The sequence below is a fragment of the Anticarsia gemmatalis genome, chromosome 23 (genome assembly GCF_050436995.1).
Source record: "Anticarsia gemmatalis isolate Benzon Research Colony breed Stoneville strain chromosome 23, ilAntGemm2 primary, whole genome shotgun sequence".
Classification (NCBI taxonomy): Eukaryota; Metazoa; Arthropoda; class Insecta; order Lepidoptera; family Erebidae; genus Anticarsia; species Anticarsia gemmatalis.
In genome coordinates, this window is record NC_134767.1 from 9,595,736 (window position 1) to 9,622,084 (window position 26,349).

The following is a 26,349-nucleotide window of genomic DNA, read 5'->3' on the forward strand; positions in this document are numbered from 1 at the left end:
TGAATAAATGATTTAATTCTTATACAACTGTTACCTTCGTGTCCTCAGGAGCGCCACCTTCAGGAGGAGCATCTCGTCCAGCAAGCAGGAACGCGGACGGACCAGGACTGGCCGCCAGTCGACCGCAGACGCCCAGACCTGTACCTTCACCTGTTAAAGGTACTACCTTCAGACCCGACATACAAGGCTAGGAGGTGTTACAAAAATTGAATCTCTTGATGATTGACGAATATGTTCTTTTGCAATGGATGCTACAGCTTTATTCAGATCGGCGGTCTCATTTGTCGAACAACAAAGCAGGCCCAAAGCAATCACTGCACTTTTTTGGCACCATTTGGCTTGTGCCAATCAGGCCATAGATACAAGCCGATCGCCTTCGTTGCGGCGGATCGTTACCAAGTCGATCTTCACTGATTTGAAAATTGACAATTTTAATCCTTATGAAAAGAGGGGAGGCCTTTACCCAGCACTGGGACACATAAAGGACTAATAAAAAAACCTTAAGGGTATTTTTTAACAAAAAATCGAAAGAATCACTCTCAGATGTTTTCTGCAAGTGATCGTTTTGTTTATAAAATTGTTATTATTTCCAGCGGAACCCCCTCCAGACCCATCAACGGCCCCGGTGGAGCCGAACAAAGACACGGTGATAGAGATCAGCTCCAACAACGAGGTGTTAGGAGTCAAGCTACTCGGAGGCAGTGATACGCTTATCAATGTGAGTTGTACTAACAGTCTGTTGGGGTTTTGTTGTAAAGGCATGATGTGCTTTCGTAACGAGGTAAAATTTATAACTAAATTTTTCAGAAAAAAGCAATTTTTTTGAGAATAAAGAATTTCAGGACCTATATCTTAGTAAGCAGATAAGACTCGATTTTATGACAGTGAATATTTGATTTTGAGTCACTTTTATAAATACTTTTTTTTTACTTTTTTCGGATTAAACGGATGTATAATTTATCAAATCTTTCTTATAAACTTATTTCCTTTTTAAGTATCCTCACTGATCAATGTTCTTGTAACCTAAAACGTCTACCTTGTTAGAGTTAAAATTTAAATTGATTTCCTTTCAGCAATCAAAGATGAAGAATGAGTCTTCAATTCATAAATCTATTATGATGAAGTACTACTTGTTTTTCTCGTTTTCATTATTAAATTATAACTTATATACTTTCAGGGAGCATCAGCAATAATCCTAGACATATACACGAGCGGCGTGATCGCTAAGGACGGTAGACTGAAGGTCGGAGACCAGATCCTGGACTGTAATGGCGTCACCATCACCAAGGAGATGGCGCACGAACGACTCTGTCTTAGCATCAAGCAGAAAACTGCTAAGGTATGCCTAATTAACCAAATTATTTTCTTTGGGTTCTGCCACTACCACTACCACTTTGGGAAAAAGGGGGATTTAGAGTATGCATGAGAATTACGTTTTTATTCTTGCCAAAATCGATATTTTGTCTTATTTTTGGTCAGACCAAGGTGGCATATTCTTTATAATCGAGCTAGAGATTATTATTACAAAAAGACGAGAGAGGCGGTTTTACCCTATAGAGGGAATATGCCACCCTAAGGCACTTGTCCCACCGCCGACGAGAAAACGACAAACTATCGGCTATTTTCTCGTTCAAGAAACGTATAGTAGATATGTATTCCATGTAAACAAAAGAGACACATATACAAATAGTTGATCGCTGACTGTTCACGCTGACGACGAGCACTCTCTTCACTAGTCTGTTGTTAAGCGACCAGAACCATGAAAGATAACAATCGCTCAGCGATAACCGCGCGATTAGAACACACGTCGAGAGAGCAACCAGCTGTCATTTCTCTACGATGATGACAGTGATGCGAGTAATCGCTCGCCTCACTCGCACACTCGGTTGTAGCAGAGCTACACAACTACCGCAACTACGCACTCGCTCCCCGCGGCTCGCCAACTCGTTTCCAATTCTAGCTCTACTCGTTACTCGTTCTTCATTGGCGGTGGGACAAGTGCGGTGCTATAGTATATATTGCTACTTAAGACTGAAAAGTTTATGCTGTCGTTTTGGTTATCAGGTTATATATGCGTAATTATAATCATACTGTGTCTGCCACTTACGTAAGTATTTTATACGTTTCGAGTAGTCTGCTTGCTATCAGAAAAGTGACACTTAATTAAGATCGTATTGTGTTAATTATATTTGTCTAATAATCTAGCAATTACTATTATTAAGTTACCTATGGTTATGTAAGTTCATGAAATACAACTGCCTCTGTGGCGCAGTGGTTTCGATCGCCACGCCGCTACCGTTGCGTCGGGAGTTGGTGGGTTCGATTCCCATTCGGGACAAATATTTGTGCGATCCACAAATAATTGTGTCCAGTCTAGTTGTACTTTGTGTCCGTTGTTTTTATGTTTGCAAAAGTCCCCGGGACACGAGCAATTTTTCGTCCGGCAGTTGTCTTTTTAAATAAATATATAAGAAAAGAAAAGGTTCTAAGCAAGTTATAAAATAGGTTTTTTTTGTGTAAACTGGAGAAGGCTTAAGCTTTACAGGGAACCGGGCAGCGTGTGGAGCTAAAATTGGTCTTCCACTTCGAACCCCCATAACATAAAAAAGCCTTTTTTTTCAGTCTAATAACCAACTTTTTACCTTATTCCAGCTAAAAATGACGGTCCATCGTCCAGACCCTATCAAGTATGAAGAGGTGGAGGTGGACCTCTCCCGCAAGGGAGGCAAGCCGCTAGGGCTTACGTGTGTGGCGCCCGTGCAGGCTCCAGGAGTTTATATTGGAGAACTGGTAAGCTTAATCTTTACTATATCTATGACGACCGATTTACCTTTATTTAGATATATCTAAGACCACCGAAACTAACTTTGATGTTCTTTACTCGGAATTTAGCACAAAGATACCATAAAAACAGGGCTTTTTTTTCAATTACTCGTATCTATCATAATAATATAAATCGATCAACAACCATCATCACTTCTTCTTTTCCTATTTCAGCTCCCAGGCTCTCCAGCAGAACTAGACGGTCGTATCCAAAAAGGCGACTTCCTAATCGCAGTGGACGGCAAGGATGTGTCCACGGCAGACCTCATGGGGGCTGCAGCGGCCTTGAAGCTGTGCAGCAACAAGGCCACCATCAAAGTGAAACGGTTCAAGAGCGTTAGGTAAAAGTGTTTCGTTACGGTTTTGGTGTCACTAATATGGTTTAGTTATTTTTCTGAAACAGTTCCTTAAGAAATGGATGATTAAAACGATTCCAGCAAGAATGAGGACACGTGACGGTTTCTAAGAGTATGTGTATTGGAACTCAAAACTACGAAGGCATAGTTGACATTAGCCACCTTTACACACACTCTCTATCGCGCATGAAACAACAATCGCGCGTGAAAGAGCGCGTGTAAGGGGAAAGGAAAGACCACGCGCCGCGCTCATCTGTCGCCCGCGAAGAAAATATACAGTGACTATAGCATGTAACAGCATAGATCGTGCGAAAAAGCTAGATAAAGATCACTACATTTGTCGCTCTGAACAGTCCGTCTGTGTAATCCTGGATAGGAGTAAAAACAACACAGTGACTTTATAAAAGGGGCTTGTCTTCAAAAACTGAGAATCTGATAGTTACACAAAGAGTTGAGGATTTTCATCGCGTATTCCGGTTCATATCGTAAGTCAAAGAATCCGTTGCTTGATTGTCACTTTTTACTTTGGTAGCAAAATGATTTGCAATGGAAAATTGTACTGTAATCTTCAATTCGAATCGTTTTTGAGATTTAACAAATGCATCGTGGTTTTGTGTAAGGAATGTGCCAAGTTTTAGATGGAAAAAAATGGTTTTTCAAAGGACTGGAGAGTACGAAAGTCACATAGGTGTATGTCGTCATTGCAAGGTGTATGTGGAATATAGGAGAACGAATTTCAAAGAATGGTTTGAAGAGAATGGAAAAAATATATTGTAAATATTTAGTTTTAAATAGCCTCATGTTTTATTTACAGTTTTACTATTTTTAAAGAGTGCACTAGTTGTTTTAAGTGACACCAAAACTATGGTTTTTTTTGCTGAAATTTTGCAGAACAAAAAATCTTATTTATTGATGCAAATTGATACAAATGTCTCGTTTAACCTCGAATGTATTTAGAAGAATATTTTTATTAGAAGAATGATAAAATATGAAGAGTGGAAATTGTCCTAAATTACCTAAATAGTAATTAATCATGATCTAATTTGTTCTGCAAATGCGTCACTATATTTAAAATAAGTATCTGTTTCAACATTGTCACGTGATATTTTTGAAATGACTAATGCCATAATATTTATAAGTCATTCTCTCACTATAAATACATAAATAAAATCATGCTTTTTTCCATAGAGAATAAATAATACGGGAAGATAATAATAAAATATTATTATAAAGGCGGAATAACATTTCCGCATCACATTTTATTTTTTCGTAAAAATAATAATTATTCATAAATAATATATTTTTATTTTTACTTGTATAACAAATAGAGTCTGAATTTTACTTGACAATGTTGAAACAAATAATAAACTTTAGGCCAAATATAATAATAATTATTATTATAATAGTGATTCCGTAGAACTCATCGGGCGTCGAAAGTGATTAGACAATAAAATTAACGTCGTAACCGTACTTTGTTCACCTCTAATAATAATCACATTATTATCTGTATATGGTTTAATAATACTCAACTTTAATTATATTTATTTAAATATATTATTCTTTAAATGCCAAAAATTTTCTTCAATTTATAATTTTGTTAAAATATATAATTCAACTTAAGGAAAAACGGGTTTAAAAAAAACAGTGCTATGTATTTTTTTGCCTTTACCGATAATTATGTATAATTCATACATACGCTTTCAATCATACAGTAAATCGTGTAACTGTAGAAAATATGAAATTGAATGAACTGATTTTATTATTATTATTATACCATATACAAATAATATTCTCCACATAACTTAACTGATTATAATAAAAAATAATTCGTGATAAAAAAGTATAAAAAGATTATTACACTCATATTATTAGTTTTGTCATCTATTACTGAAAATAAATATATTAAAATGCTACTAGCTGTGAAAATTTACTTTATATTATTGTTAAATAAATGGCACTACATATTTTCGAATATTTTGTATAGCAGCTTTTAGTCATTCTTCTTTGGATATGAAGTAATTTGAACGTTTTTGTAACTTTTTTCTGTAAGCACTTATTCTGAAAAAATATGATTAAAATTTTAGATGCAATTTTTGCAACATTATGTGAATTGACTAAAATTATAATCATGACTAACATACATAGGTACTATACATTTCAAGGGATTTTGTGGTCAACAGTCGTAGCTGCTCCACCTCAATTAATCGATGACTAATTATTTGACAAAAATCATTAGTCAAGATTAAAATTTTAGTCAATACACTTAGGAAATGTAGTGCCTACCTCAATAAAAAGTAGAGCTTATATTATTTGCTGTAATATTCAGTATTTCTTAAATAATTTGAAAGGTTTAGCTTAAATTATGTTCTAAGGCCGACATAAACCCTGGGTTTTAGCTTAGATAGACACAGTATTTTGAAAAGTGCAGATTTAGAATATTTTATTAAATGTAACTTTTTTGATATTTTTGATGCAATTGTTTTAGAACATTATAACAATTATTGGTACTATTTTAACTATTCATTGCAAAAACTTTATTTGATAATATTTTTTAGACAGCAAGTTAGTCAGCTGTAAAATGAATACATTTTAAGTACAATTTCATTTGGCACTAAAAAGTGCCACTGAAAATAATTTTAGTACCGCAATTGCAATAAAATAGAACAAAAGTACACTTCGTAACTTTTAAGTACACATGATATCTAGTCGTACTATGGGTTGCCTTTTAGACTAGGCTTCTATCCACCAACGTCGCTAGATGCTAGATCCTATCTGTAACTTAAGTACCAGTTAGTGAATCACTTAGTTAACTATCACTTAAGTGTTAGCTAACGTCAATTTGTACACCGTCTAAAATTTATAAAATACGAGATCTTTAAAGTAAAGGCTTCTAAGTAAAGAGTTACTCGAAAAAAGTCAATTTTTCTTTAAAATTATGTTTTTTGCTATTATTATAGAAAGTTTTTTTACTATTTTTTTAAAGTCAAATATTCTTGTCAAACAAAATTTTGTTATTGAAATAAAATTATATTTGGTTGCTGTTGGGATTAGATATGAATTAAGAATGGAGTTTGAGGATGAAATGAAGACACTGCGAGTGTTTAACTATAGACATAGGCTCGTTGAGAATCTAAAAGTGGGGGAAGTACGGTGATAACATAATAAAGATCGAAATAATGGTAATAATTGTCTTGAAATCGAAAACAGAAAGATATACGATCGTATAAAAAATATAATACGCTGATAATACGTTCAGTGGGTAAACAGAGAGTGTAATGTTATTAGAAGTTTCTTGTTTCCATAAAAATGTTTTACTTATTAGAGACGGTGTTACAAATGAAACTAACTATGTAAAAAGATATTTATAAATAATCGTTTGAACTTTGCTATAGCTATAATAAAAATTATAAGAAAAAAGCGAATTCGCGTCTTTTATAAAATAAAGAAAATTAAAATAATGCATTTAAATAATGGATGGATTGCGTAGCATAATTCTAAATCATTGTAAATTGTAAAAAAAAGTGTGCGACATTGCCCTTTTTAATAAATATTTAGTGAAAATGTACTGTTAGTTGTAATAAATGAGATTTTTTCTTAGATTTTTTGTAGAATACGGCCTCAATTTCAGCTAAATCCTGTATAAATAGTGAGTATTCTATAGCTTATTGAGATGTAACAAAACTGTGCCACTCTTTGAAAACAATAAGGTAATAACATAGAACAAAAACTGATTGATTTATGTCCTTTTAGAACAAAGGATTATTCTCGAATTATTACGGATAATTTTTCAATTATACTGATTTTAAGGATCATATTTTTTGTGAAAATGATTTCATGGATACTTTTTTTAATTTACATAAATTATATTACAATACACTTTTTGTTATTCAAACATGAATTATGTTTTGAAAAACATTCGGATTATTTTCTGAAAAATATGTTTCAGATTTAAAAATTCTTAAATTATGTTATGAAAAACAGTGTAATGCTAAAAAAATATAGTATTACTTTAGTATTTAAGTAGAAATTTGTGATCTTACTTAGATTTAACCCTTCAATTGTAAATTATAATGTTAGAACTGTAACTAATTTCTCTCCGTACTTATTTAGAATTTTCTAAGATTCGCCTTGTTAAAATAATTTTAATAATTAGTAATAATAAAAGCTAGTAATAAATATTAAATAATAGTTTGAAAAACTCGTATTTGGCGCGAATCTGTAGTAGTAAGTATTTCTTATAAAAGTTTTACCGTTGGAGTTTTATCTACTATGTACACACTGGTATATTGTATGAAATAGTGATACTGTAATTAAATTGTGCGCTTTTTTATATCATGTGTTATTATTTTAGCTTTAACCCGAGATATATCGATACACAAGTGAAATATAATACATAAAAGAACTCATTTACATATTTTTATAAATCATTTCAATAATATTAAGCTAACATTTGTAGTTTATCGTTCACAGGTAAGTGACGTATTTTTTGACGTATGACATATGATTATTGTAATAATGTATTTTCAGCATAAAAGTCAGGAATTTAGGTAAGACATGCAGACAAAAGCTTGTAAGTATATAAGAGAGATGGCATTCATGCGTAATAGGTATATTTTAATATAGATAATTAAATGCCTTTTGTAACACAAAAAAATAATCGGACAAATATTTCTTCAATAATGTTTATTTGGGAACATTGAAACTTAACAATAATTATGTACACATTTAAATAAGTCACTATTATAAACGATGAAATTATGCAGATCTGTTACATACTATTTGTTCGAAATACATTACGATGTTAGTGGTAGGTATACAGAGGTTAAGTATAATAATCGTAGTGCGGCATATTAATAACCCATTCTCTAAATTATCACCCATTTACAGTCCTGGAAATCATAAAATCCTAGGATGAACTTTGGTTATTAATAGAACTTATTATTCTCACATCCTGAGTATATATCAATGAATCTAGACCAAATCCTATTTTACTCGAGAAAGAATAAATCACTTTTTTATCAAGATGTCAAGAAGTCTCAGGTTCGAATCCTGGGTCGGGCCCAAGTCTTTTCAGAGATTGCCCGGAGTTAGGAAGTTGAGGTCTTAGACCTCCGTGCCTCGGAGAGCACATAAAACCGTCGGTCTTGCGCCTGACCTCTCACTGGTCGTGTCGGTTTAGCTGTCCCACCAGACTATGAGAGTAAAGGAACAGAGAGTGTACCTGTGTATTGTGTACACACTTGGCCACTATAAACAAAGTCCTGCACAGTTGGCTGGTCTTAATGAAACTGACCGCTAGCCGAAATCGGCCAGGATGACACATCATAGCGAAAATTAAATCTGCTAGAAATGGGATGGAACGAAATCACTACCCAGAAAACTAACTAAAACTAAAAACTTCTTGGTGCCTATCATAATAATAGCTTTAAATACCACACTACGATTATTACATGTTTTTATTATAATGTGATGTACAATGACTAGACAATAATATTAAGTACTTAATAATAATAGGTAGGATTTTCTATACACATTTTAGAACTTTAATAATTATTATTTTAGAACTATAATAATACAATTATTATTTTAAATCACAAATTTCGTTCTGAGCAACAAATATTATTGTTACGGTATGTTTTGGTAATTCGCTTAGAAAATAAAATAAATATAACTAGATAAAAACACTGGTTTAGAAAAGATAGGGTTAAGTACATAAAAAACCAAGAAGAAAGTAAGAATAGCAATTACTGAAACAAAAATAATTAAAAACAGGGAGCAATAGCTTTAAAATAGCAGAAAAATTAAAAATAATCTTAAAATTATCCAAATAATACTTTTGTTCGACCCGGTTAGAAACCAGTTTCATAAAACTTATTATTAATATAGACACAATCGTTTTTAAATAATAATACAATACAATGTCAAAGTAAACGACCGCAAAAATAATACGATTTTTTAAACATCACTGGTAGAATATTTCACTTAAGTGCTAACAAATATATTTATAGAAAAATAAGTTTATCAAGGCACAATTACACCCTATCACATAAGTTTAAAATCACTTGGAAATTAAGTTAAACCTTTCCGCGGCTTAAACAATTTCAACACTGGGTTGATCACAAGGCAATAAGAACAACGACTTTAGAAGCAAATTCATCATTGATGACGACCAAATCACTAAAAGAAAATATTATATTTTCTGTAGTTTAAACGAAATAACATGACCAGTTTCCTGCACTGATTTACGCTTAAACTATCCTGTAATATTTTTACTATCAGCGAATTTACTTTTCTTATTTTAGTCTTTATACCTTAACAAATACTGTTTTACAATCTCTCATTAGAATTTCTCTTAATCACCAAAGGCTTTAACCTACTCCGCAATTTCACCAATCTCTTGCTAACCTTTCCATTGGAAGCCGTACTAGTTGCCGCGTTCCTCAAATCTGGCATCGATTTACTCTCATGAACTGGTGTCGGTTCAGCTTTATTCACAGTACCATAGTACCTAGGCATGCTGTAATCTTCTTGATACATTAAAGCAGACTTCTGCCTAATACTTTGCAAGCTGGTATCTCCTTTATACTCAGGCATAGGTCCTTCGGCGAAAAACCTTGGTAAATTCGTACTCTTTATAATTGGAGTATCAGGGAGTTGACTGAGCTTCAATTCATCGGTAGCTAACATGACTCCAACCATTGATTTACTTTTAACTAGCGGAGGTTTTTCCGGTGCTAGATGTTCAGGAATATTTAGGAAAGACGCGCTTCTATGTGGTACTCTAGATAAGACCCTGTTTAGTTTGTTAGGATCGATACTTTTAAGGCTTTCGACTCTATTGAGCATAGGTTTGGATAGTCTACTACCACTGTCGACTCTTTCCAGAGTCTTAGCACTGTTACTTCTAGGTAATTCTTCTCTAAGTCTTAGAATACCTTTAACGCTTTCTACTCTTGGTAAGGAGAGAGTTGATGGTATAGCCATGACTGATAAAGCAGTCAAAGGTTCATACTGATATATCGGATGTGGAGTAGTAATTTTAGTCTCATCTTTAATAGTCACTGTACTGGGTTTGATAACGTCCTGTTTTTTCACAGCTACGTTCATAGTTAATCCTTCTTCAGTATCCTGGCTTCTTCTATCACTTTCTTCTTCTTCGTCTATCTTAAACATGTCGTGGTTAGCTAATAGCTCGTCTTTGAACATAATTTCAAAGTCTGTGACAGGGGAGTTCACTTCGTCTTCGAAGTAAACTTTGGTTCTGTTCGGTCGGTCGTAAAGGTAGTCAGGTTCCGATTTGGTTTCCAATTCGTCTAGTGATGTCGTTGATTTAGCTTTCAGCTCGTGGTCTTCTCTGAATATCAGGGATTTAGAGAATACCTGGAATTAGAAAATAATTTTGAGTAAGGTTTTAGTTGTTGATTAATATTCATTATAACACTGTTTGATTGATGATTTAAATAGATGATCAGTTAATTGAGAAGAACAAGATGACAATTTACCAAGCACACTTTTACCCCTACATGTTAAATATAATGTTGTTATATAAAATTGAACTTTAATTGTTTATTATTATTTTATTGTGCATGAGGTGTATTAAACGCTTTGATAAACGAAAAAACAAATCCTGCACTAGCCGTTGCGTGCGCATCAAGCACATTTCGGATAAAAATCTAGCATCTCCGAGTAGGTTTATTTCAATTAATGGTCGTTAAGAGATAAGATTTCTCAGATACAGTCGTAACTTGAATTCATACAGCTCATTGTTCAAATACTTACAGGGCAAATGACGCTATTTTTAACCCGTTTCTGTCTTATAGCTTGTCAAGTACGGGTTGGGGATTTTGCATGCCCTCAATAAATGTATTAAACAAATTTCAGGTATGCAAGGTTGTATCACGATGTTTTCCTTCACCGCTAGAGCAAGTGACAATTATTTTTAATACACACATAACTTCGAAACGTCATTGGTGTGTTCCCTCGGGTTCGAACCTTAGTGCTGCCTTACACCACTCGGCTATCACTGCTCACATAATTATAAACTCATTATAAGTAAAATACTGTACCTCATAAAGTTTATCAGCATGTAGCGGCAGTTCGTTGACCTCTCTCCCGGAGATGGCCCGCGGGGGGAGGTGGTTGTTGTTCACTGGTTGCTCAGTCACCACGCTGTCCAGGCTGGCCCCGGTGTTCGTGTACCCGTTTGTGTGGGTTGCATCTTCTTCTAGTCTGGAAGAAAAAAGGAGGGTATTAATAAAAGGTATTCTGGAGGTAAATAAAGAACGAAAAAGACGTTTGGTACTTGACAAGGCTTTCTAGGCGAGGTCAAATAGGAGTCGAGAATATAATTATTCATGAAGGGATTCAATACCTTTCAAAAAAAGGAACTTTAGGTTCTACGTTCAAATCCTGGGTCGAGAAAGTTTTATCTTAGATTCAATAATAATAAGCAAAATTTTGCTAATATACTCAACTTGACGTTACAATAAATAAAGTAATTATTGGAAAACATCATAAGTGATTTTTGTTAATAAATTAAATTGTGTTTGTTTTAAATTCAAAATCCACTTAAGCCTTTTGTAAACTACAGGTGTAAATCATGTTTCAGTATCATGAAATACGACGTAATAGTGTCTAATACGTAAATGAGTTTCCAATAGTAACAATAGCTGTACTGAGAAATGCATTGTATATCACTGGAATATTACTTGCTGAGGGAAAACCACGACAACACGTTTTAATATAATATAGACATACAAATGTACGAAGTTTAGGAACATTCTGATCATTTGAAGTGATTTTAGTATTGATTGTAACTGATGTTAGGGGTCCTGAAGATCAAATCAGGCGTGAAAAAAAATGTCGTGAAATTATGAATTCGGTCCAGAAAGAAAGTATTCTGTCAAGAAACCGGTCAGTTTTTTTTAACTTGAGGGAAGTTGGCAAAAAAATATTTATAGTTTTTGCTTATCCGCATGAGTGCAATTAAATACGTGATTGTATATGTATGTATTTTTTTGTATAAAATATTTATCTAGAATTGTATTTTGTTTATGCTCACCCATCTATGTGTGACCGTGACATCGTTGTTTAACGAACTGAGTCAACTCTCTTCTTTCTTATAAATAACGGTTGTATATAAACATTATGCTTCTTAATAAGAACTCTAGTTTTCAGAGTGGAGACAGATTAATAAAAAAAACTTACTTTTCACTATTTTAAAATCATCGCGGGCGCGCGGGCTAATAATGAGAATCCCAAATCCCAAGATAAATAAGAAAAACACAGTAGCTCTTTGCCCGACCAGGGATTCGAATCTGAGACCTCACGATCAACAGTCGCATACACTATCGCCCAGACCACAAAGACGACCAATTAAATTATTCCAACAAAAATCAGAAAAAACATTTTACCAAATTCTAGAATCAAACCCAGGACATTTTAATCAGCTGTCATATATTTTTATACTACTACACAGAAACAGTCTATTTACTTTCAGTAAGTATATAAATCAGGGAAAAACCTTGTTCATCCTTTTTAATATCACTTTATTTATTTTAAACTTATATCTGTCAGTCTGTTTGTTTAATTACATCTCAGAAACACGTCTTAAGTCGTATTTATTTAAGGTTTTTATAAAGTAAAAACACACTTTGAAAAGTACGTTGATCTTTTTATAAAGTTGTGTTTGTTTTGACTTCTTTAAGTAAATATGTGATTTATATCAACTCAGCCATTCTTCCAACTATGTTAGAATCGGCTTCCAGTCTCACCGGATGCAGCTGAATACCAGTATTTTACATGGAGCGACTGTCTATCGGACTCCACAACACAGTTACCTGGGTTATAACACGATACCCCTCGGTGAGACTGGTTGTCAGACTTTTAAGCTACTGACTACTGTTGACGACTGTCAAAGATAAAATTTTGTGTAATTATTTAATTAAAAAATGTAATTTAATGATGAATGTTACTTTTCTTGTTTTATGAACTACTGTATGTTTGCCCAAGTATTATAAAAACGTGCGCAATTGTTTACACTAATATAAAAACCCTATCTATTTAGTTTTAGAAAATTATAATATTCAACTTGTTGCTTGATTTATTCACTGCTAGATTAGTGTAGGTATGATTCAGGAAAGCCATCTCCGTGCTAAATTTGAACTAATTGTTACAGTTTTAGCTATGAAAGCATGACATGCAGGTACATATTCCAATTCTTACACGGAAGTATAGTGTTTCATATAACCTATGTCTATCCTACTGGCAGACAAGGGTCTCCTTCCGAACGAGGGAGAGATTGGCCTTAAGTCCACCACGCTGGCCAAGTTTAGGTTGGCAAGTTTCTATGTCCTCAAGAAAATACTTATAAGAACTCTTTGACGTGCATCAATACCGTCACCACGACGTTTATTCTTTATATATTTTTTTAAAATACATTTATCGCTCAAAGAAACGCTCTTGTGTCGCGCGGACTTTTACAAACATACAAACAACGGACACAAAGTACAACCAGACCCGAAACAATTATTTGTGCGATCCACAAATAATTGTTCCCTGTGGGAATCGAACCCACGACCCACGTGGCGAAGTAAACCACTGCACCACGAAGCAGTCGATTTTCTTCTTTCATTATTAAATAATATTGAAAATCTGTCTACCCAATGTCTGCCGGAGTCAACCCTCAAGAAATATATTAAAAGACTAGTTTTTATCGAATGATATCTCGATACATAACAAGCTATTATTATTTTCACATAATACATTATATAGAAAGTGTAAAGTGTGACGTAGTTATCACCTCGTGATACAACGATTAGATGACAATCATCGTACATGTGTGTAGATCACTTTATCATCTGCACACGCATTTGATACATGTAACGTATCACACAAATATTTGACATAAATCAATCAAATTGTAAATCACGAAAGAAAAATGTAGTTATTGCAACATCATTTTAGAGAAGAAAGCAATAAACATAATTTCCTACCGACTAGTCATTGACTATGACGGTCAATTTCATTGAAGCCAGCCAACGGTGCAGGTCTTTGTTTAAAGAAGCGAAATGTGTGCATAATACTCTTATATTATCTCGATGGGAAGGAATTTAATTTGAAGAAGGCAAGAGGACAGCGGCAGATTTTACTTTTGCTCTAAGAAGACGTATTAAGGACGTCAACTTCCTAATTTTAGGCAATCGCTACAAAGAAGAATGGGCACTCCTGGGCGGTCGGCGGCCATTAATGAAAGTAGTGTCAAATTAAAGTAATGATAACTAGGAACAACTTTTACTAAGAACGTTTCGCTGCAATCCTTTCAGGAAACAATATATTGACATGTAAATATAATGGAATTTCATAGAACAAATACAATTATTTCGTGTCTGTAATGCATTTAATGTTGTGTAATAACGTTACATCTTCTTATAACGATTGCAATGCCATCAAAATGAACAATAATCGTAACTCGTATCTATCTATCATATGGTTCACCCAGTTTCAAAGTTGTTCAAGCCGCCCGAATGTTATCTTAGTTGACAACAACCGGGACCGACTTTTTACGTGCCCTCGGAAGCACGGAGAAGCTCAGTTCAAATACCACAATGCGGTCACCCATCTATAGAATGACCGCGCCAACGGTTGCTTAACCAACAGATTGTTTACCGACCAGTGAGCGCAACTGGCTATGAACGCCTCGTTTTTAAGCTGAGCATTCAAGACAGATAAGTCGTCTCAGTGAATATATTATAGAAGAGCAAGATGTTTATTTGTTACGATATTTATATAATTACATGTTATGATTGTTCGAATATTAATAATGTCTACATTTGTATGCAATAATATAAATAGTACTTTTTATTTAATCTCCGAATATAAGCCAAAAATATGTTTTTATACTATTAAAAGTGCTCAAAAACAAAAATGTATTTTGTTCGTCATATAAGTGCGTCGCGGCAATAAAACTTCTACACGGTAATTATAGGACTAAACTACATTAAAAAAACAAAAAATCAAGTTTGGCCGCGGATCGCCCAGGCTCCATACTATTTTGCCCATTCTCCTTTATTTACGTTGTTGTTTGTTGGTCGTATGGTTAGTGGTCAACCTAGTGTCAAAGTTGTTCAAGCCGCCCGAGAGGCCTTTGACATGGCTCACCGACTGTTATCTTAGTAGACAACAGCCGGGACCAACTTTTTACGTGCCCACCGGAGCACGGAGACGCTCAGCTCAAATACTACTATGCGGTCACCCATCTTTAGAACGACCGCGCAAAGGGTTGCTTAACCCACAGATCGTTCACCGACCGGTGAGCGCAACGGGCTATGGGCGCCTCATATTACGGAAAATCTTAGGATCTAATTTTACCTACCTACCGATTCAAATCTTTGAGCTCTGTTTGGTTTCATGCACTATAGACATAGGATTTAGAGATCGTTATTAATGAAAATTTGGGGATTTAATTTTGTGTGGTACTTACTTATACGTGGCTATCTTCTTGTCGAAGCAGAACCGCTCCTCGCAGCAGTTCCAGTACATTGTCTCCAGACAACTGAAAATATAACAAATACAACATATAATACCATTTCATTATGAAATCATTTACACTTAAACAAAGACCTGCACGGGTGGGTGGTTACAATGAAATTGCCCGCCAGTCTATATGTTGTCAAAAGCAATAATTTGAGACCAACAGATATGTCCTACCTCCAATGAAGCTTATATTATTTAAGACTAACTCAGTTTACTTTATCCACTAATATTTTCATCTATATGTAGAAAACTCTTCCGTTACTAAGTGACTAACTGATGGACAACGCACAGCCGAAACTACTGAGCGTACAAACTTGAAACTACGTATGAAGATTTCTTACGAAGTGCAGGGGAGTACTATGAGAGAATTTTTGCAAATTCCCTTGCGAAGTGAGTGAAATGAAAGTTAGTGTCCAATACAGGCAAACTAGTTCTATAATAATTTATTGTAAAATATCAACATTATTAAGGGAAAGTATACCAAATTGTGCTCACCAAATCACAAGTAAAAAAACACAATTGAATTTCAATATTCAAACTCTAGTTAGCCGAAGCGTCTGTCCACTTCAACTCTGAGTTTAAACTAACAAACATACATATGCAAATATCTGTCCGTCTGTATGTACTGTTATTTATCTTTGTTTTAATGAAGGCTTTGACTAATTGCTTGCCAATATGATTTAACGAGGTTACGATTTGAAAAACTAGACCGTGTCAAAAGACCGCGATGTTTGATTTTTTTGGAATAATGAATACCCTGTAATCATTCTTAACCGTAAATCAATCTAAATATATTTATATAACTTAAAGGTGACTAACTGACTGACTGACATAGTGATCTATTAACGCACAGCCACTGGACGGATCGAGCTGAAATTTAGCATGCTGGTAAATTTTATGACGTAGGCATTCGTTAAGAAAGGATTTCGATCAATTCTACCCCTATGGGAATAAATTAGGGGATGAAAGTTTGTATGAAAAAACTGTTCTTTGTCACAAACATAATATCACGGCATGTTCTCATAGGGGTAAGTAGAGACCAAAGAACGTTACTTAAATATGTATATTTACATGTGTATACATGTATGCATAATATTATTATTTTGTAAGTATATCGTTTAATTAGTAATTCTACCAGTAAGTTCAATATTTATGACCTAATATCGTCTGAAGAGGAAAACCACAGGAAACCATCAATATCGATAAAATAATAATAAACGTAAAACAAGCTATAACTGCTATGTTTACGAAATAAATGTCCATTGCCACCGTGTACTCACATCATTCGTCTGATGCGTAAACTTACTAATAATCTATGTAAAAGATATCATTATCCTACAGTAGCTCAATTCTCTATTACTACGACAACCGACCTGTCATCGAGAAATTTTGTATGAAAATCTGATCAGCGCCTCTGTCGGGTGTCGTAGGAAACATTTTGGCAGTACATTCTAAATGTCAAAATTTCGATAGCTAGCCGGTTGTCGGTAGTCGATAGTGGTACAGAATCGAGGTACTGAAGGCATTTCTCATAGTTATACATTTTTATTTAACAACAATTAGTAGAGACGTCAAAATTATTCCTCAATTGAAATTGACAAATATATTATGATATAGAAGATAGAAGGTTAAGTGCACAACGCAATTTGCATCCGTACTACCCATTAGTATTACTATAACTTTTTAAAAGCTGCAAACGTACAAACATACATAATATCACGCATTTTCCCAGGGAGGATCCCTATTAATCCCCAAAGACGGTTTTCGTCAGGCAGCCAGTTGTAAAAACGTCAGCCAAATTAACTTTACAGCGTGTTTTTGGGTAAAATCATATTGTGCCGACTCAACTTATTTTTTTTTAACAACTCCCGCACTAAGAATTACTCTTGTGCCGCGGGGACTTTTACAAACATACAATCAACGGACACAAAGTGCAACAAGACCAGAAACAATTATTTGTGAATCGCACAAATAATTGCTCCGTGTGAGAATCGAGCCCACGACCTCCCGACGCAATGGTATCGGCGTGGCGACCTAAACCACTGCGCTACAGAGGCAGTCAAAGTACAAAGTCAAAAACCTATAAGAAAATTTCGAAACCGTAGCCAAGGTAATATATCTATACTAATATTGTAAAGCTGAAGAGTTTGTTTGTTTGTTTGTTTGTTTGAACGCGCTAATCTCAGGAACTACTGGTCCGATTTGGTGTTGAAAAATTCTTTCACTATTAGATAGCCCATTTATCGAGGAAGGTTATAGGCTATATATCATCACGCTACGACTAATAGGAGCAGAGTACCAGTAAAAAATGTTACAAAAACGGGGAAATTTTGAGCCATTCTCTTATGTGTCGCAAGCGAAGTTGCGCGAGTCAGCTAGTTGATAATAAACTTGTCACCTTTACTCGTGACACCTTGATATCACTTATCAGTTATCACTCAACTGAGGTCGTGGGACCTCGGCACTTCGTCAGTAACGCTCTAGGTAAACAATCAGTTATCCTTTTAGCTCAATTATTGTTAGATGTGACCTAGGTAGGCTAATGCTATGTTTAATGTACAATTACAGTACGCTTTAAAGCAGTGAATCCTTTAAAAATGTTTATTAATTTTATAAATGCAGAAGCAGTAAGTGTCAACTTTAACTGCACGTTTGGCGCAGTGGTTAAAGTGGTCACCTCGCCGCAATAACCGTAGCGCCGCGTGTGGTGGGTTCGAATCCCACCCGGGATTCGAACCCACCACAAAAAATGCGTTAAAAATCGTGCGGGTTAGTAAGTTTTTGTTTACCGTATTGAAGTTTCTCTTCATGTAATTACTGTAAGTGGAGAGCTTTCTATTACAAAAAAAAACTTTTGCTTGAAAATACAAGTACATTAAAATAAAATAATCCACACTTTTATACAATACTACACAAAAATGCACTATTACCTCACTTAACGATTTAAAATCACATTGAAAATTCACTCTCTATACAATAAATCCCGTAACAATTTCAATCACAATCCGTTTTTCAATTATTTATAATACATAATAATTTCACTGCACAATATTCTATCCACTGAACACTTGAACAACATTGCAGTCACTGGTGTATCTCACTTCTTCATCAGTTTATCTTGACAGTATGACATTATCTTGGAAACAAACTTATGTCAGTACATAGTTATACACGTTTTAGGAACATTCTTTTGTTCAAACTAGTTTCTACCCGATACTTCAGTTGAAAAGATATGCCGCAAGAAAAGAATCCTGTTACGTGTCAATTATCAATGTGTAACTATCCTATGTTTAAAGGCAACATACATGCCGCCGGCTTTTTTTCCCCCGCGGCCTTGCCGCCGGCAAAACAAAGAGGAGAGGGTTTATATTCGGTGGCTTGTGGTAAACCAAAGTTGTTTGTCTAAGTGACTATTGATGTCAAGCTAGTGTTAATATTATCCATCCATACAGATAGCAGTAGTCTGGCTGTTTGTCTGTCTGTTGCGCTCTTATGGCTAAACTGCTAAACTTATTTTCAAATCACTAATTTGGATCGTTGGGTCAGATAAATAACTTTCAGCACGTTAGACAATTAGTGTGTGCAAAAGGGACTTTTTCTTCAAAAATCTAACCCTTAATTCCTTTAATGAAATGGAACCTTGAACACAAGCAGAGACACGTTGCATCTATTACTTCTATAATTTACTTTTTATTCCTCTCAACATTCTTTCAATACGATAATAGCGCTAATCATCTTCGTAAATTGGTATTCGAACAAAAAACAGTTCCGGCAGTCTCTGAGACGATTTGTACAAATACGTTTTTTAGTATGTGACGCTATTTATTTATATAGCTATTTTAATTCTAGGCACGGAATAAGTAATAGTACTAGGATTTTATGACCACGGCTTAAGGGATTTTTTTTCTGGTATCAACATTGGTTGGGTGGTCAAATGACGATACTCTCGGTTGTTGTTTGTTTGAAAACTATAATGTCTTTCTTTGGAATACTCTGATTTTTGGTAAAGAAACCTGGATAATTTTATGAATAGTTAATATACGGTCTACAGTTTACGATTGCTACAAAGGGCAGAATCAGCTGAGCGATATAACGGTTGACATTGAAATAAAAACGATTTCTCAAAGGACAGATTCTAGCATATAGCTTCTTGCTCAAAGGTTGACTTATATTTTTTTTGTATATTTTAAAGTTTCAAACTTTGGTACCGACGTTTTAATTATTAACACTACGCAGGCATTATCACAGGATTCATTAGCATCTCGTAAAATTAAATAAAGTAACTTACTACTGGCAAGACTTGCACAGCTTGAGCAGCATGGTAACGGTGTTCCGTATAACGTCCACATCAGCAAAGATCACCACACACTGGTGTTCACACTACTAGGGAACTCCTGAAACAAAGTAAGTACAGTAACAATTAGTTTATATAAATTGAAGGAAATATATTTACATACATACTAACAATCATGCGTTTTACCCAAAGGGTAGGCAGAGAATAAGATTTTTTATCTGAAACTCAATAAAGTCATAGTTTGCAAGTATTATTATGGATATATTTTTATGATAAATACGGTTTGGGCACTCAAGAAGTAAATAAAGTAGGGTTACAGAAGATCCATTAGCCAAATTTTATCAAAATCTAATCAGCAGCTCTTGCTCAATAGTAACTCACAAACTTTAGTGTTTATCATAACAAAAATATGTGTCCCTCACAAAACATTTACAATCATCGTACTAGACAGTCTACTCTCTCAATCAAAATAAACATTGGTAACAGTCTAAACAAAATAGTACTGGACTATTGTGACCTTAGTAAACAAAGGTACAATACTTATTTAGACATTCCAAAGATAATATAAAACTAAATAATATTACTGTGAAAATACCGAGGACCAGGTAGTGTTTACCACCATTTCTTGGAGGGATTTTAGGGTCCTAAGCCTTAAATAAAATATTTTTCTATGACTTTTGACACTATTGAATAGATAAACTACCGCTAAATGTACCTCAGAAACCGGGGGTAAGCCGGGTGGTAAAGCTGAACATGTGTAGATGAATGTTCGGGAAAAAATGATACTCGGCATTGCCGCACTTGAATGTGTAAACCGAATTGTGACGATAGAACACGAAAGATCAACTATCTAAACAAAACAACTATCTATCAACGGCACAAGCTGAACAAGTGCAGTATAACTGTATCGAGACGGTTTTGCTGTTCCATAAAACATGCCGAATCGAATATGTGTAGCAAACATCACTAAACGCAAAACTCGAGAACGTCTTGACCATTGGGCCAATTCTTTTTGTCATAATTTATAGGCAAGGGGAAAGTTTAGGGGTAAGTTTTTATTAGAAATATAAAATACAAGTAAACGGAGCCACGCGGGTCAGCTAGTACACAAAACAAACGAAATCAGACCAGCCGACTTATTATTTTCTATTACTCTGGTTCTACCCACAGTTATCGTGTACCAGATCAATCTGAATAAACCATTGTATGTTAATACGATCACTAACCTAGATTATAATGTTTATAACAAGGGCGAAATGTAAGGGACTGTTGGCATATAAGCCTATAGGAAAAGTCATGATTTCTTTAAAACCTATTTAATTATGTGAGTTTCAAATATCACTAATAACTAAATCGTAGCATTTACATAATTTCTGCCTCATACATGAAATTGTTGAATTTGACTCCGCTCTTAATATCAGGGCGCCTACTACAATTTAACAAAAACAAAACTTCGCACAAAATTTCAATTGATTCTTTCCATTCATTTCGAATATTCCAAACCTTTTGTAATTCTCGTAAGTACGAAACCAAAACTCTATTAAGACGCATGATAGATATCGAACATTAAAGTTGTAACAAAACTTCTGATTGACGAAACATAGCACAGTACAGAATATGCAATGAAACCTATTTATTTAAACGCAAAGATTAAAAACAGACGGATTTAGAGGGAAAGCAAGTAGGAATAAGTTTAGCTGAAGAAGCTATTAAAAAGTAATGATTACGGGATTGGTAGTCAGTAAGTGCTTGTGAAAACCGTATGAGATTTGTTTCATCGGTTTATGAGTAAACCGCGAAGGGAAAGACAGACGCGATGTAAATAGTCTGTCCAGTAGTCTAGCTTGTGAACGAGAGTAAACAGGAAGGATCTGACAGCCGGCACGTAAGCCGTAATACTTCTAAGAAAATATTAATCATAATCGTATAAATATTTATTGCGTTTCAACGATTTTCGCGGTCACGATGAGTCTTTATATTCCATACTTATTATCTCGCCTTAGTACCCGAACATGCAAGCAAAACAGTATGAAGTACTCCCACGTTACGCTATTGACAATGTTAGTCTCATATAATAGGAGCAACCCCATTGCCATGTTCCGAGCACGTTATCAAACTCCAGACTACTATTGAGAAATCCATACTTACATACTTCCATACTTCCATACTTTATATTATAAATGCGAAAGTAACTCTGTCTGTCTGTCTGTCTGCTACTCAATCACATCTAAACTACTGAACCAATTTGCATGAAATGGAGATATTTTGATACCCGAGAAAGGACATAGGCTATATATCATCACGTTACGACCAAAAGGAGCAGAGTACCAGTAAAAAATGTTACAAAAACGGGGGAAAATTCCACCCATTCTCTCTTATTGGACGCAAGCGAAGTTGCGCGGGTCAGCTAGTATTCTAATAAATTAGAAAAGACCAAAAGACTTTGCTCGACTCGGGAAACGAATCTTAGAACTCTTGATCAGCATTCGGTTTCGATACCGACCGCGCCATAAAATAAGTTTTTCATCATTCTTACTGACGAATATAAATGCACACTTGCTTCCTTAGGGCATAAAATATTATCATTTCAAAGATACATAGTTACTTAGTTACTTGAGTTTGTGATAACAATGTTATTCTCATAGATCTTTATCTATTTGTACATTGTGCTTGTAATCGTGTTCTAGTTGAAACAATTCAATGACGTGCCGACGAAGATAATGTCGGCAATGTCTAGGTTTTACCTACTTCGAGATATAATATGAGTGTTTACAACTTGAAGGAAAAACATAAGGGACATTAATTTAATCTTTGTGTGATGAGCACGAGTATTTGTTCTGAGCCTGGATGTCAATTTATCTATATAAGTATGTATTTAGAAGTATATAAGTATGTTTATCAGTTATTTGGCTACCACAGTACAAGCTCTGCTTAGTTTGGAATCAAATGACTGTGTGTGAGTTGTCCAATGATATTTATTATTTATTTATTTATTTATTAAAATAAATCTTGCTTTAAAAAGTTAAAAAACAGTTTCTGTTAAGCTCTACAGTACTTTCCTAATTAATTTTATTGCCAATTTTATCATCAGATACATGTGTTTTTTTTTAAATAGGAAACTCCCGCACTAAGAATTGCTCGTGTGTCGCGGGGACTTTTACAAACAACGGACACAAATTACAACCAGACCCGAAACAATTATTTGTGGATCGCATAAATAATTGTTCCATGTGGAAATCGAACCCACGATCTCCCAACGCAATGGTATTTTCATTGAAAGGGTCATAATATTGGTTACAATTGTAGCGCATACGACACATTTATCCTATCAATAAATAGCAGTCATAAACATTAAAGTCTCACAATTTAAAGAAAATATTGTTTAGAATTGGGTTTACCCTAATTAAAACGTAAAACATTCGAATTCTTTAAGTTAATTACAGCTAAAATCAAGAAACCCATCCTCAATTCGCTTATGAGGTCGACAGTGTTTAGGCAATAATCATTTCGGTCAATGAGCTGAACAGAATATTTTCTTTTATCCTTCCCTAGTAAGAGAGAGGTTACGCTTTGTTCATCACGTTCATTCAATTCTTTTTGGGGAGTTTGCATCCTTTCAAGAACTGCTCGAATTAGAATATTACTCAATTATAGCCAGGAGTAAATATGGGTGCAATTTTTTTTTAGAAAAACAAAAAATACAAAAATGCAGTTGTGGATCGCACAAATAATTGTCCCGTGTAGGAGTCGAACCCACGACCTCCCGACTCAACAGACATGATGTATGTATGAATGTTTGCATGTATGTATGTACATTTCTTTTCAATCAAACTACCCGCCAATTTCATACAGTTGGGCTACAATCTATCTTCTTAGAACAATGATTCAGCAGTTATATTAACAATGACATATTTGAGGCCACTAAATAGAGGCCGACTGTAACAATGGGTGCAATATGAATAAGTAGAACAACATTGTGTTAAAGGGCAATAGGTACTGTGTACAAGATTCTGAGATTGTTTGTCGTGAAAAGAATTCGGAAGAGATGTAGGATTATTTGTGATTTACTCACTAGTAGGTACAGTCAGCTCCAAAAGTCGCTGAACATATTATTCAATCTTTCGAACCCTATATTTGTAGTAGTTATTGCATATTATTCCATCGAGAAAACATTTGACGGTGATCGAAATGATTAATTCTAACTAATTCTACCTGATTTTGTTAATGTGTTTATTACATTTGGTAATAAAGAGGTTTTGAAAACATTAAGGTGTAAAGCGACTTATGGAGCTGACTGTACTATATGCTATAAACCAACTCAATATTTTGTTTGCGTCTGTTATGGCTAAAGATGTAGGCAGAGGTGTATGAAATAAAACCCATGTTTTGTTATTTACAATATTAGTCTGATGTACGAGGGCCGAGTCTACTGTTGTATGCACGTTACCAAACTCCGGACTGATTATGAAAGAGTTAAGAGAAGAGGCGGTTATTTAAAATTTTAAGGTAGTTCACAAGTTAAATTTAACGTCACCATATTTAAAAACTCTCAAAAATAAAGCATAATATAAACTCTAAACGAATAATAATATTGTGCAATATAATACACCGTTTAATGACGGCCCTATAGATACTCAAAGATACATAAATAATTAAATAGATACCTACACACATAAAATCACGCTTTTTTCTTAAAGGTAGGCAGAGACCAGAGAATGTCATTTAATGCGATCCTTACAAACTTCTCTTGCTTTATTCACATCCGTACATCTACGGAATAAGTCCATTAAAATCTATTTCAAATACAATAAAAACATACGAATTTCCCGCCTTCAATAAAATTGATTACATGTAATAAAGTAGTCAGCCTTCAGCACACAGTACTGATAACTGATAAGTAGTGATAAGCTAAATATACCGTTATCTGTACTCACACAGATCAGATGAGCTCAGCGCTCAGGCACTTTGTTTGTTTGGACTTTCAAGAGAAAACATAACGAGAGCCTACGCCTGTAAATAATGTTTCGATTTATTCGCTTCTTGCCTAAGTTTGGCGAGTTTACTAGCAATTATTACAAATAGGAATGTTTGATCCATACTATTATTATAAATGCGAAAGTAACTCTGTCTGTCTGTTACTCAGTCACGCCTAAACTATTGAACCAATTTGCATGAAATTTGGTATGGAGATATTTTGATACCCGAGATAAGACATAGGCTACTTTTTACCCCCGGAACAAGGCGCATACCCGTGGGAAAATACAAGTGGCGAACGAAGTCGCGGGTAAAAGGTAGTACAAAATTAAAAAAATACTCCGTGCAATGTATGTTTGATAGTGGACTGCCTTCGTGGCGCAGTGGTTTAGGTCCCCCGCAACCATTGCGTTGAGAGATCGTGGGTTCGATTCCCACACGCAAAATTTATTTGTGCGATCCACAAGTAATTGTTTCGGGTCTGCTTGTGCTTTGTGTCCGTTGTTTGTATGTTTGCAAAAGTCCCCGCGACACAAGAGCCATTTTTAGTGCGGGATTTGTTCTTTAAAAACTTAGTCAGATTTTTGCATGCGAAAATGGCTTATTTTGCACTATCGTTAACTATGAATCAGCTACTTATTAAGACAAGATTAACCCACTTTTCATATCTGTAGTTAAACAAGAGATTTTAGTCTATGTTGTCAGATAATCACTATTACCTCATGTTAGCTGTCAACTCTGTCAAGACGGTGGAAAATAACCTTCTTGTTGCTAACGTGGGTAAATCTAATCTGTATTGTGTTATCGTAAGACAAGTGGATGCACTCAGGCCTAAAAGGCAGGAATATTTGTAGGTAGCGCCTAGCGGCAAATCCTTTAGTTATTAAACTCGTTTTTGCAGCTTCAGGGGACAGTCAGTTAGTCATCTTACTTCTTACTCATATGGTTAAATTGCTAAACCAAAAAGTAAAGATAACATTTTGTATTGAGTTTAGTACTATAGATAAAAATTAATTTTAAAAAAATACTCATTCATTTCTTTTTCTTTTGCCCAAATTGTTCATGGGCAGAGCGGACCTTAGACCGCCACTTGGTAAAAACTTTACAAACTTTTCCAACTTTATTCACATACTTTCCTACTTTTTGTTTTACAGGACCGCCGGTTACGAGTACTACGCACCCGACCTTTTTGCAAGACAACACATAACATATAACAATATACTATGTAGGTACTCTGCTAACGCCATAATAACATACTTTTATGATCACCTTTACAATTTAAATTCTATTGTGTTGTTAAACACTAATAAGAATAACATATTTTATAATATTCATTTGCATATGTTTTAAATCATCTTTAACTTTGCT

At 34.6% G+C, this 26,349-nt stretch overlaps 2 protein-coding genes across 7 annotated transcripts in view; one reads left to right on the plus strand and one right to left on the minus strand.

The window, feature by feature from the left end:
* LOC142982962 (multiple PDZ domain protein-like) overlaps positions 1 to 7,511 on the plus strand; it is a 185,403-nt gene extending 177,892 nt beyond the window's left edge. For all 4 annotated transcript variants that reach the window (XM_076129706.1, XM_076129708.1, XM_076129709.1 and 1 more), the window contains 5 exons: positions 49 to 159; positions 594 to 718; positions 1,178 to 1,339; positions 2,653 to 2,790; positions 2,998 to 7,511. In XM_076129706.1, coding sequence (XP_075985821.1) covers positions 49 to 159; positions 594 to 718; positions 1,178 to 1,339; positions 2,653 to 2,790; positions 2,998 to 3,168 — 707 coding nt within the window. In that variant the 3' untranslated portion in view covers positions 3,169 to 7,511. The remainder of the gene's footprint in view (positions 1 to 48; positions 160 to 593; positions 719 to 1,177; positions 1,340 to 2,652; positions 2,791 to 2,997) is intronic.
* A 342-nt stretch (positions 7,512 to 7,853) lies between these two features.
* Positions 7,854 to 26,349, minus strand: part of LOC142983214 (uncharacterized) — a 55,059-nt gene continuing 36,563 nt past the window's right edge. For all 3 annotated transcript variants that reach the window (XM_076130112.1, XM_076130111.1, XM_076130113.1), the window contains exons 2-5: positions 20,002 to 20,107; positions 15,661 to 15,732; positions 11,246 to 11,408; positions 7,854 to 10,559 (exon numbers count right to left, since the gene is read on the minus strand). In XM_076130112.1, the coding sequence (XP_075986227.1) occupies positions 9,507 to 10,559; positions 11,246 to 11,408; positions 15,661 to 15,732; positions 20,002 to 20,033 (1,320 nt within the window). In that variant the 5' untranslated portion in view covers positions 20,034 to 20,107 and the 3' untranslated portion in view covers positions 7,854 to 9,506. The remainder of the gene's footprint in view (positions 10,560 to 11,245; positions 11,409 to 15,660; positions 15,733 to 20,001; positions 20,108 to 26,349) is intronic.